Here is a 14,101-nt window from a genome sequence, read left to right on the forward strand (position 1 = left end):
CGGTCAGCCCTTATTACAGATATCGAATGTCATAGGCTGGGCACACTGTTAAAACAGGACAGGCGGTGAACTGTGGCAGAAATAACATCAGACTTTAATGCTGGGCAGAGTACAAGTGTGTCTGGACACAAAGTGCACCAAACATTGCTAACAATGGGCTTCTGCAGCTGACGACCCATGCATGTGCCAATTTTAACGCCACGACATTGACAACTGCGAGTGAAATGGGCACTTGATCATCGGCACTGGAAATTGATGCAGTGATAGAGCATTACATGGTCTGATGAATCCCAATACCTCCTTCACCATGCCAATGGGAGGGTTCAAATCCATTGTCTTCCAAGGGGCCAGCTCACTGACACATGTGTGGGATGTGGAAACACTGCTTCCATTATGCTCTGTGAAACATTCACATGGGCATCTATGAGTCCAGTGGATCTTGTACAAAGCATCATGATGGCCAAGGAGTAACATACACTAGTTGCAGACTAGGTACACCACTTCATGACAATCATGTTTCCTGACAGCAGTGGCATTTTTCAACAAGGTAATGCGCCATGTCACAAGGCCAGGAGTGTGATGGGGTGATTCGAGGAACACAGTGGTTAGTTCCTGCAATTCGTCAGATCTGAACCCGATCAAACATGTCTCGGATGTGACTAAGCATAGCGTCAGAGGTAATCGCCCCCTGCCCCCTCCCCTCCCACCACACAGGAATTTACGGGAATTAGATGACTTCTGTGTGCAGATGTGGGCCAGCTCCCTCCAACAAACCACCAAGGCCTCATTCCTTACATGCCATGATGTGTTGCTCCTGTTATCCATGCCAAAGGTGGACACACAGACTATTAGGTATGTAGTCCTGATAAGTGTATACATTAAGCGCACAACAGCAGATAAACTTCGCCCATTTAATACAACTGAGGAAGAAGCTAGTTTTTATGTTTTCTTAAATACTGAATTTCCTGCTGATTTTACTACATTGAACTTAGCTTGAGTAAGCAGAAATACTTTCTAATAATTTACCAGTAGTTAGTTTCTAACAGCTGCTTCACTTTGTTAATATAGATCTTCACACATTTCACATCCCTGAAGGTTCTCCTTGATGATGGGATCTACAGAAAATTATGTATGAATGAATATACATGTTTATTCTATAGGGAATGGGAGATGTGCCTGCTTACTAAAAGGAGGAGAGAGCAGTAAAGTAAAAGGGAGTATTTTGAGTCATTGCACCTGCTCTAGCCTGGATGTCTCGACTGATTCATTTTGAGAGGGTATTATAAAACCATTCTATCCTCTCCTGATGCTAACTGAGGGACGTATTTCTGCTTGTGTCTGTATATGTGTGGATGGATATGTGTGTGTGTGCGAGTGTATACCCGTCCTTTTTTCCCCATAAGGTAAGTCTTTCCGCTCCCGGGACTGGAATGACTCCTTACCCTCTCCCTTAAAACCCACATCCTTTCGTCTTTCCCTCTCCTTCCCTCTTTCCTGATGAGGCAACAGTTTGTTGCGAAAGCTTGAATTTTGTGTGTATGTTTGTGTTCGTTTGTGTGTCTGTCGACCTGCCAGCACTTTCATTTGGTAAGTCACATCATCTTTATATATATATATATATACGTGGAATGTTTCCCTCTATTATATTCATATCATTAATTTGAAGCCAACAATCACGTTTGTTATTGTTATTGTTATTGTCACTGTTACATTTTAAAAGACTTACCTTAGGGGGGAAAAAGGACAGGTATGCACTCGCACACACACACATATCCATCCGCACATACACAGACAGACATATACACTCCTGGAAATGGAAAAAAGAACACATTGACACCGGAATGTCAGACCCACCATACTTGCTCCGGACACTGCGAGAGGGCTGTACAAGCAATGATCACACGCACGGCACAGCGGACACACCAGGAACCGCGGTGTTGGCCGTCGAATGGCGCTAGCTGCGCAGCATTTGTGCACCGCCGCCGTCAGTGTCAGCCAGTTTGCCGTGGCATACAGAGCTCCATCGCAGTCTTTAACACTGGTAGCACGCCGCGACAGCGTGGACGTGAACCGCTTGTACAGTTGACGAACTTTGAGCGAGGGCGTATAGTGGGCATGCGGGAGGCCGGGTGGACGTACCGCCGAATTGCTCAACACGTGGGGCGTGAGGTCTCCACAGTACATCGATGTTGTCGCCAGTGGTCGGCGGAAGGTGCACGTGCCCGTCGACCTGGGACTGGACCGCAGCGACGCACGGATGCACGCCAAGACCGTAGGATCCTACGCAGTGCCGTAGGGGCCGCACCGCCACTTCCCAGCAAATTAGGGACACTGTTGCTCCTGGGGTATCGGCGAGGACCATTCGCAACCGTCTCCATGAAGCTGGGCTACGGTCCCGCACACCGTTAGGCCGTCTTCCGCTCACGCCCCAACATCGTGCAGCCTGCCTCCAGTGGTGTCGCGACAGGCGTGAATGGAGGGACGAATGGAGACGTGTCGTCTTCAGCGATGACAGTCGCTTCTGCCTTGGTGCCAATGATGGTCGTATGCGTGTTTGGCGCCGTGCAGGTGAGCGCCACAATCAGGACTGCATACGACCGAGGCACACAGGGCCAACACCCGGCATCATGGTGTGGGGAGCGATCTCCTACACTGGCCGTACACCACTGGTGATCGTCGAGGGGACACTGAATAGTGCACGGTACATCCAAACCGTCATCGAACCCATCGTTCTACCATTCCTAGACTGGCAAGGGAACTTGCTGTTCCAACAGGACAATGCACGTCCGCATGTATCCCGTGCCACGCAACGTGCTCTAGAAGGTGTAAGTCAACTACCCTGGCCAGCAAGATCTCCGGATCTGTCCCCCATTGAGCATGTTTGGGACTGGATGAAGCGTCGTCTCACGCGGTCTGCACGTCCAGCACGAACGCTGGTCCAACTGAGGCGCCAGGTGGAAATGGCATGGCAAGCCAACCACAGGACTACATCCAGCATCTCTACGATCGTCTCCATGGGAGAATAGCAGCCTGCATTGCTGCGAAAGGTGGATATACACTGTACTAGTGCCGACATTGTGCATGCTCTGTTGCCTGTGTCTATGTGCCTGTGGTTCTGTCAGTGTGATCATGTGATGTATCTGACCCCAGGAATGTGTCAATAAAGTTTCCCCTTCCTGGGACAATGAATTCACGGTGTTCTTATTTCAATTTCCAGGAGTGTATATATATATATATATATGTAATAGAGGGAAACATTCCACGGGGGAAAAATATATCTAAAAATATATGTAAAAACAAAGAGTTTGAGATTTACCAAACAAAAGTGCTGGCAGGTCGATAGACACACAAACGAACACAAACATACACACAAAATTCAAGCTTCCGCAACAAACGGTTGCTTCGTCAGGAAAGAGGGAAGGAGAGGGAAAGACGAAAGGATGTGGGTTTTAAGGGAGAGGGTATGGAGTCATTCCGTTCCCGGGAGCGGAAAGACTTACCTTAGGGGGAAAAAAGGACGGGTATACACTCGCACACACACACATATCCATCCACACATCTACAGACACAAGCAGACATATTTGAAGACAAAGAGTTTGGGCAGAGATGTCAGTCGAGGCGGAAGTGCAGAGGCAAAGATGTTGTTGAATGACAGGTGAAGTATGAGTGGCGGCAACTTCAAATTAGCGGAGATTGAGGCCTGGTGGGTAACGGGAAGAGAGGATATATTGAAGAGCAAGTTCCCATCTCCGGAGTTCGGATAGGTTGGTGTTAGTGGGAAGTATCCAGATAACCCGGACGGTGTAACACTGCGCCAAGATGTGCTGGCCGTGCACCAAGGCATGTTTAGCCACAGGGTGATCCTTATTACCAACAAACACTGTCTGCCTGTGTCCATTCATGCGAATGGACAGTTTGTTGCTGGTCATTCCCACATAGAATGCATCACAGTGTAGGCAGGTCAGTTGGTAGATTACGTGGGTGCTTTCACACGTGGCTCTGCCTTTGATTGTGTACACCTTCCGGGTTACAGGACTGGAGTAGGTGGTGGTGGGAGGGTGCATGGGACAGGTTTTACACCGGGGGCGGTTACAAGGGTAGGAGCCAGAGGGTAGGGAAGGTGGTTTGGGGATTTCATAGGGGTGAACTAAGAGGTTACGAAGGTTAGGTGGACGGCGGAAAGACACTCTTGGTGGAGTGGGGAGGATTTCATGAAGGATGGATCTCATTTCAGGGAAGGATTTGAGGAAGTCGTATCCCTGCTGGAGAGCCACATTCAGATTCTGATCCAGTCCCAGAAAGTATCCTGTCACAAGTGGGGCACTTTTGTGGTTCTTCTGTGGGAGGTTCTGGGTTTGAGAGGATGAGGAAGTGGCTCTGGTTATTTGCTTCTGCACCAGGTCGGGAGGGTACTTGCGGGATGCGAAAGCTGTTGTCAGGTTGTTGGTGTAATGCTTCAGGGATTCCGGACTGGAGCAGATTCGTTTGCCACGAAGACCTAGGCTGTAGGGAAGGGACCGTTTGATGTGGAATGGGTGGCAGCTGTCTTAATGGAGGTACTGTTGTTTGTTGGTGGGTTTGATGTGGACGGACGTGTGAAGCTGGCCATTGGACAGGTGAAGGTCAACATCAAGGAAAGTGGCATGGGATTTGGAGTAGGACCAGGTGAATCTGATGGTATCAAAGGAGTTGAGGTTGGAGATGAAATTCTGGAGTTCTTCTTCACTGTGAGTCCAGATCATGAAGATGTCATCAATAAATCTGTACCAAACTTTAGGTTGGCAGGCCTGGGTAACCAAGAATAGGTTGGCGTACGAGGGGGCCATCCTGGTACCCATGGCTGTTCCCTTTAATTGTTGGTATGTCTGGTCTTCAAAAGTGAAGAAGTTGTGGGTCAGGATGAAGCTGGCTAAGGTAATGAGGAAAGAGGTTTTAGGTAGGGTGGCAGGTGATCGGCGTGAAAGGAAGTGCTCCATCGCAGTGAGGCCTTGGCCGTGCGGGATATTTGTGTATAAGGAACTGGCATCAATGGTTACAAGGATGGTTTCTGGGGGTAACGGATTGGGTAAGGATTCCAGGCGTTTGAGAAAGTGGTTGGTGTCTTTGATGAAGGATGGGAGACTGCATGTAATGGGTTGAAGGTGTTGATCTACGTAGGCAGAGATACGTTCTGTGGGGGCTTGGTAACCAGCTACAATGGGGCGGCCGGGATGATTGGGTTTGTGAATTTTACGAAGAAGGTAGAAGGTAGGGGTGCGGGGTGTCGGTGGGGTCAGGAGGTTGATGGAGTCAGGTGAAAGGTTTTGTAGGGGGCCTAAGGTTCTGAGGATTCCTTGAAGCTCTGCCTGGACATCAGGAATGGGATTACCTTGGCAAACTTTGTATGTGGTGTTGTCTGAAAGCTGACGCAGTCCCTCAGCCACGTACTCCCGACGATCAAGTACCACGGTCGTGGAACCCTTGTCCGCCGGAAGAATGACGATGGACCGGTCAGCCTTCAGATCACGGATACCCTGGGCTTCAGCAGTGGTGATGTTGGGAGTAGGATTAAGGTTTTTTAAGAAGGATTGAGAGGCAAGGCTGGAAGTCAGAAATTCCTGGAAGGTTTGGAGAGGGTGATTTTGAGGAAGAGGAGGTGGGTCCCGCTGTGACGGAGGACGGAACTGTTCAGGCAGGGTTCAATTTGGATAGTGTCTTGGGGAGTTGGATCATTAGGGGTAGGATTAGGATCATTTTTCTTCGTGGCAAAGTGATACTTCCAGCAGAGAGTACGAGTGTAGGACAGTAAATCTTTGACAAGGGCTGTTTGGTTGAATCTGGGAGTGGGGCTGAAGGTGAGGCCTTTGGATAGGACAGAGGTTTCGGATTGGGAGAGAGGTTTGGAGGAAAGGTTAACTACTGAATTAGGGTGTTGTGGTACCAGATTGTGTTGATTGGAATTTTGAGGGTTTGGAGGGAGTGGAGCTGGAAGTGGGAGATTGAGTAGATGGGAGAGACTGGGTTTGTGTGCAATGAGAGGTGGTTGAGGTTTGCTGGAAAGGTTGTGAAGGGTGAGTGAGTTGCCTTTCCGGAGGTGGGAAACCAGGAGATTGGATAGTTTTTTGAGGTGAAGGGTGGCATGCTGTTCTAATTGGCAGTTGGCCTGTAGGAGGATGCTCTGAATAGCCGGTGTGGATGTGGGAGAGAAAAGATTGAGGACTTTTATTAAGGATAGGAGTTGACGGGTGTGTTCATTGGCTGAGTTGATGGGTAGGTGAAGGATTAGGTGGGTGAGGGCAATGGATTGTTCAGTTTGGAACTGGTATAGGGACTGATGGAAAGAAGGGTTGCAGCCAGAGATGGGAACTTTAAGAGTGAGGCCTTTGGGGGTTATGCCAAATGTCAGACAAGCCTGAGAAAATAAAATATGCGAGCTTAATCTGGCTAGGGTGAAGGCATGTTTGCGGAGGGAATGTAAATAAAACTTAAAGGGGTCGTTGTGGGGGTGTTGTGAGGGTGACATGGTATTAGAAGGTGGAAAGTTTAACATGAGGTTGAAATGAAAAAGAAAGATAGAAATATATGGGGAGAGATAAAGGTGAACTAGAAAGCAACTGGAGATCTGGTATGAAAAAAGGCGAAAAAGTGTTGGTTAAGTTGATCCTGTGGTGAACTTGGGTCGATAGACAGCGATGTGCATAAAGGTTAGGTGGTTGTGTTGCCGCTAAATCATGTTAAAGGACAGAGAAATTCGGGAAAATTTCGAAAAAACGTATTAAAAGGAGTGGTGTTGTGGTGAAAGATTACGAAAATGGGGCTAACAATTGTAGAAATAATGACGTTAAAACCTGTGGGGAGCGGCTAAAATGATCAGTGATGTGCGAAAAACGGAAGTGGAAATAAATTGAAAGTTTTTAGAACTAGCCGAAATGGTTGTTTAATACGTGAAAGCAGCTGTTATTGAACTAGAAACGGTGGATTTTATAGCAGCGGTAGTGTTGAAAGCGGAACATAAAATTTAATTTTTTTGGTTATGGTTTGGAAGTGGGTTATGTATTATTGAGCATATATAAGCGGCATAAAATTGTATAGTAGATTACGGTAAAAGGGGAAGGTGAATAGAAAGTGAGACTACAGGTAAAAACAGAAAGAGAAAATAAAGAGAAAATGAGATGACAGGAAAGATTTCGAAATGCAACAGCTACAATAACAAACGTAATTGTTGGGTTCAAATTAATGATATGGTTATAATAGAAGGAAACATTCCACATAGGAAAAATATACCTAAAAACAAAGATGATGTGACTTACCAAATGAAAGTGCTGGCAGGTCGACAGACACACAAACGGTTGCCTCATCAGGAAAGAGGGAAGAAGAGGGAAAGACGAAAGGATGTGGGTTTTAAGGGAGAGAGTCATTCCAGACCCGGGAGCGGAAAGACTTAGCTTAGGGGGAAAAAAGGACGGGTATACACTCGCACACACACACATATACAGACACAAGCAGACATATTTGAAGACAAAGAGTTTGGGCAGAGATGTCAGTCGAGGCAGAAGTGCAGAGGCAAAGATGTTGTTGAATGACAGGTGAGGTGAACTAAGAGGTTACGAAGGTTAGGTGGATGGCGGAAAGACACTCTTGGTGGAGTGGGGAGGATTTCAAGAAGGATGGATCTCATTTCAGGGCAGGATTTGAGGAAGTCGTATCCCTGCTGGAGAGCCACATTCAGAATCTGATGAGTGGCGGCAACTTGAAATTAGCGGAGATTGAGGCCTGGTGGGTAACGGGAAGAGAGGATATATTGAAGAGCAACTTCCCGTCTCTGGAGTTCGGATAATGATCGGATAATGATCCTAATCCTACCCCTAATGATCCAACTCCCCAAGACACTATCCAAATTGAACCCTGCCTGGAACAGTTCCGTCCTCCGTCACAGCGGGACCCACCTCCTCTTCCTCAAAATCACCCTCTCCAAACCTTCCAGGAATTTCTGACTTCCAGCCTTGCCTCTCAATCCTTCTTAAAAAACCTTAATCCTACTCCCAACATCACCACTGCTGAAGCCCAGGGTATCCGTGATCTGAAGGCTGACCGGTCCATCGTCATTCTTCCGGCGGACAAGGGTTCCACGACCGTGGTACTTGATCGTCGGGAGTATGTGGCTGAGGGACTGCGTCAGCTTTCAGACAACACCACATACAAAGTTTGCCAAGGTAATCCCATTCCTGATGTCCAGGCAGAGCTTCAAGGAATCCTCAGAACCTTAGGCCCCCTACAAAACCTTTCACCTGACTCCATCAACCACCTGACCCCACCGACACCCTGCACCCCTACCTTCTACCTTCTTCCTAAAATTCACAAACCCAATCATCCCGGCCGCCCCATTGTAGCTGGTTACCAAGCCCCCACAGAACGTATCTCTGCCTACGTAGATCAACACCTTCAACCCATTACATGCAGTCTCCCATCCTTCATCAAAGACACCAACCACTTTCTCAAACACCTGGAATCCTTACCCAATCCGTTACCCCCAGAAACCATCCTTGTAACCATTGATGCCACTTCCTTATACACAAATATCCCGCACGGCCAGGGCCTCACTGCGATGGAGCACTTCCTTTCACGCCAATCACCTGCCACCCTACCTAAAACCTCTTTCCTCATTACCTTAGCCAGCTTCATCCTGACCCACAACTTCTTCACTTTTGAAGACCAGACATACCAACAATTAAAGGGAACAGCCATGGGTACCAGGATGGCCCCCTCGTACACCAACCTATTCATGGGTCGCTTAAAGGAAGCCTTCTTGGTTACCCAGGCCTGCCAACCCAAATTTGGTACAGATTTATTGATGACATCTTCATGATCTGGACTCACAGTGAAGAAGAACTCCAGAATTTCCTCTCCAACCTCAACTCCTTTGGTTCCATCAGATTCACCTGGTCCTACTCCAAATCCCATGCCACTTTCCTTGATGTTGACCTTCACCTGTCCAATGGCCAGCTTCACACGTCCGTCCACATCAAACCCACCAACAAACAACAGTACCTCCATTAAGACAGCTGCCACCCATTCCACATCAAACGGTCCCTTCCCTACAGCCTAGGTCTTCGTGGCAAACGAATCTGCTCCAGTCTGGAATCCCTGAAGCATTACACCAACAACCTGACAACAGCTTTCGCATCCCGCAACTACCCTCACGACCTGGTACAGAATCAAATAACCAGAGCCACTTCCTCATCCTCTCAAACCCAGAACCTCCCACAGAAGAACCACAAAAGTGCCCCACTTGTGACAGGATACTTTCTGGGACTGGATCAGAATCTGAATGTGGCTCTCCAGCAGGGATACGACTTCCTCAAATCCTGCCCTGAAATGAGATCCATCCTTCATGAAATCCTCCCCACTCCACCAAGAGTGTCTTTCCGCCGTCCACCTAACCTTCGTAACCTCTTAGTTCACCCCTATGAAATCCCCAAACCACCTTCCCTACCCTCTGGCTCCTACCCTTGTAACCGCCCCCGGTGTAAAACCTGTCCCATGCACCCTCCCACCACCACCTACTCCAGTCCTGTAACCCGGAAGGTGTACACAATCAAAGGCAGAGCCACGTGTGAAAGCACGCACGTGATCTACCAACTGACCTGCCTACACTGTGACGCATTCTATGTGGGAATGACAAGCAACAAACTGTCCATTCGCATGAATGGACACAGGCAGACAGAGTTTGTTGGTAATGAGGATCACCCTGTGGCTAAACATGCCTTGGTGCACGGCCATCACATCTTGGCGCAGTGTTACACCGTCCGGGTTATCTGGATACTTCCCACTAACACCAACCTATCCGATCTCCGGAGATGGGAACTTGCTCTTCAATATATCCTCTCTTCCCGTTACCCACCAGGCCTCAATCTCCGCTAATTTGAAGTTGCCGCCACTCATACCTCACCTGTCATTCAACAACATCTTTGCCTCTGCACTTCTGCCTCGACTGACATCTCTGCCCAAACTCTTTGTCTTCAAATATGTCTGCTTGTGTCTGTGTATGTGTGGATGGATATGTGTGTGTGTGTGCGAGTGTATACCCGTCCTTTTTTCCCCCTAAGGTAAGTCTTTCCGCTCCCGGGACTGGAATGACTCCTTACCCTCTCCCTTAAAACCCACATCCTTTCGTCTTTCCCTCTCCTTCGCTCTTTGCTGATGAGGCACAGTTTGTTGCGAAAGCTTGAATTTTGTGTGTGTGTTTGTGTTCGTTTGTGTGTCTGTCGACCTGCCAGCACTTTCATTTGGTAAGTCACATCATCTTTGTTTTTAGGTATATTTTTCCTATGTGGAATGTTTCCTTCAACGAACAGTGCTTCCTCCTCAGTTGCATTAAGCAAAACATAAAAATTTTTCTAGGTGATATTATCATAGGATGACATTAACCTTTTATATATATAAGGTTAATGTCAGTCTATGATAATATCACCTAGAAAAATTTTATGTTACTTTTATGAGATAAATGGCAGTTGCTTAATGCAACTGAGGAGGAAGCACTGTTCGTTGAAGCAGTGGCTCTCCTGTTGATTTTACCACTTTAAATGTGGGTTTAGTCGGCAGTTTAAAAATTGATGCAGTTTCTACAAGTTCCTTCAGTTTGTCAATTTATACCTTGACTCATTCCACATTCTTGTAGGTTTTTTGTCATGAAGGGACCTACAAAACATTATGGTTTAGTGAATAGATAAATGAATGCTGTGTTTTTTTAATGTTTTTGGTGATGTCGAGAAATGTAACTGTGACTGTTGCTTTACAAAACAGGACTCAACCAAATGTGTATGACTGTGGTTCAGTCAGGGGAGGGAACTGACCTATTTGCCTGTTGGAGGCAGAATTTCTCTACATGAAGTATTCATGACATATGTTAAGAAAAAAGGATTTGCACAGATTGATTTTGAGAGGTGAACATTTCATAATTATTACAATTGCAGTATTTTACATGAAATGAGGAAATTACACCTTAAACTATTTGCACTAGTCCTTCAGCAGGTAGTCTTTAAACTGATACAATTTTCCATACATCATCAGAGCATGCGATAATGCATTTCTGCCATTTGATCTCCAGATTTGAAGTGAACATGAAACTTGTTTAAATGTTTTGAATAATGTCACACTGTTCAAAAGCAATTTGTAACTGCTAATTTCTGCAAATTTATTTCAATGTTTGTACAAATATGGATATCCATAAACTTACCACAATAATTTGGAAATAATAAATCTTGAATAACATATTTCATGACAAATTTACTTCCAGTTGCTAATCCTGATGTAATTGACTCATGTAACTCATTAAGTAAATATGTACGAACATAATATACTACATTCTTACCTGGCTGTCCACTGACCTCCTTTGCTGCCAGTGAGTGTATGGTTCTGACTCTCTCTGCCAGTGGTCGCCGATGTAAAACTCTTATAGGTGTCCACTGCTGCAATTGCAAGGGGGCTGCACTCGATAAGCAATCTAATTTCTCCTGAAGCACTGGTACATCATGGCAGATACAAAGGGCTTCATACAGTTTCTGTTTTTCTTGCTCACCTTTCTTGAGCTCTGCCAAGCACTCCCTGTAACAACATTACACTTTAAGCAAAAGAATACTGACTGCAACACAAAAACCAGAATACAGACACAAATGAATGTTTAATATGTTACAGACTGTAACTTTGTAAAACGATTTCTTTTCTTCTTGTGTGATACAGTCTTAAGTCAATATGACTCTTCTTTCCTGCTAGAAAATCTTTTTTATACTGATATCAAATTACTGTAAATAATTACATGTGTTGGAGAAACAAACGCTTCTGCATCGTTGTTCTATAAACCTATCTCAAGAGTATTACAAATTATTTGACAGTGAAACCAAACATTAATGTGGTCAGGTTTTATGATGCATTCTACTTTTCGTCATCACACGAGGTCCTGGATACACTTCTGCATAGTTGTTCTATAAACTATCTCAAGAGTATGACTAAGTATTTGATAATGAAATCAAACATTAATTTGGTAAAATTTTTTGATGCACTCTACTTTTTGTCATCACATGAGGTCCAGGATAATTAAAGTTAGGAATCAAAATGTCTTGTACATAGGTTTACTCCACACTACAAGTCAGAAGGAATACTTCTATATAAAGAACCTATAACAGAAACATGCAGTATATAGTTGCTGCTTGAGGTCTGGTCCATAACAGCAAGAACTGGAGCTCGTTTCATCACCTCCCTTCCAAAATTGGAGTGCCTTAACTCCAAAAATAGGAAAGAGTTCTCTAGACACTTCTCTCTCACTATGTAACTGTTTCACCTCCCTCTGCTCCCATTCGCCTAAAGTCTGTATCTCCTAGTACTTCCTTTATTTTCTTCTGCAGCTTATTTCCTCCTTTTATATACTTACCATCTACATTAACTTTTTACATCAGTATCAGTCTTCGTTTCCAGTATTTATTATTTAATGTTGTTTCTTATTTCTTTTAACAATCTTTTTCTCATAATTTGTCTGCCTCTATTTACCATTTCTTTGCATTTTCACACCGAGCCTTCTATTTTCAAATTTAGGTTTCTTGTCTGTAATACCAACTATCTAAAGAGCAGTATATTATTCTGGTTTCCAAATCTCTTTCTCAATAAATTGTTACTTTCAAACTCTTTCCTGGAACTTATGACTCTCTTGATGTACTTTCCCTCCAAATGCTGTAAGCTCTACTTTCTTCTATTTAAATATGGGGATGGGGAATTCCGATATAGTTGATGTGCAAGTAACCATACCACACAGCAATCAATAAATAAATTAACGATTAATAAGGGTTGTTGTGAAGATATGATATACACTAAGTTATTAAAGAATAGATGACCACAACCACAACTGTAATTAGAACTACAGTCTTTAACAGAAATTATTTGTAAGAGCAAATCCATACCTGCAGACTGATAATGTGTCCAATATTCAAGAAGAACAATCTTCTTGTGAGTGATAACTACAGAGGAATTGCTTCATTGGGTGTCTCTTGTAAAATTCTATCAATTTGCCTATTAAACAGACTGATCCCAATAACTGAAGAACCAGTTGGGGACTACCAGTGCAGTTTCTGCAGAAATGGATCCACACAAGATAATTTATACACTCTAAGGCAAACAATAGTCAAGGTGTGTGAATTCAATGTAGATGTCCACATATTACTTCTAGATTTCAAAAAGACCTATTATAACATACACCAACACAAACTCCTGAATGTAATGACGGGTTTTGAAATAACCTTGAAGTTAGCAGATTAGTTAAAATGTGTATAGATGAAACTTCTGTCATATAAAGACACTTGTGAGTGAAACGGAAAATTTTAAGGTGTACAATGGAATGAACAAGGGGACACCATTTCATTTACTTGATTTAATGTCATCTTAAAGAAGATCGATAGACAATTTGCTACAAGTAATCCACAAGGGATCCAGCTGCAAGAGGTGAACATTATTAGACTTACTATGCAAATGATGTACCATTAATAAGTGTTTCCACACCAGAGTTTATCAAATTGATGCAAAATTATTATAAAATTTCCGAGATAACAGGATTACGTGTTAATGAAAAAAAGAGAATATCTAGTCAAAAGAAAGAAAATCCAAATTGATGCACCTTCGGCTGTAGATGGATTAACTTTTAAGACAGTTGACTGCTCCAAGTACTTAGTTAGTCTTTTTAGTAACAACAACAGAATGGATATGAAAACAGATACCTGTCTAACAAGAGTGACAAAAACACATTTTTGTTTAGGCAAAATCTTAAGGAAAAAGAGTTCTCAACTATAAAATCTGCTTGTTCCTATGAACTGTTATACTGGTAACATTAAAAGGACATGAATCATTAATATTTAGAAGGAAAGATGAAGAAAAACTATTAATATTTAAAAGACAAATACTAAGGAATATTTTCAGACCTGTATATGATGAAAACAATGCGGACTGGAGGATAAGAAAAAAAAAAGAATTGCAAGACCTGTGCACACAACATAATAAGGTCGAAGTGTTACAGAAGAGAAGGTCAAACTAGGGAGATCATACAGCAAGAATAGTATTCCACAGAACAATAGATGGAATG

General features: G+C 44.3%; 1 protein-coding gene across 1 annotated transcript in view; it reads right to left on the bottom strand.

Moving 5' to 3' along the window:
- LOC126175641 (tRNA pseudouridine synthase Pus10) overlaps positions 1–14,101 on the bottom strand; it is a 100,198-nt gene that overhangs the window by 55,695 nt on the left and 30,402 nt on the right. Inside the window, exon 7 of the mRNA XM_049922531.1 lies at positions 11,351–11,583. Coding sequence (XP_049778488.1) covers positions 11,351–11,583 — 233 coding nt within the window. The remainder of the gene's footprint in view (positions 1–11,350; positions 11,584–14,101) is intronic.

Source organism: Schistocerca cancellata, chromosome 3, assembly GCF_023864275.1.
Source record: "Schistocerca cancellata isolate TAMUIC-IGC-003103 chromosome 3, iqSchCanc2.1, whole genome shotgun sequence".
Lineage (NCBI taxonomy): Eukaryota > Metazoa > Arthropoda > Insecta > Orthoptera > Acrididae > Schistocerca > Schistocerca cancellata.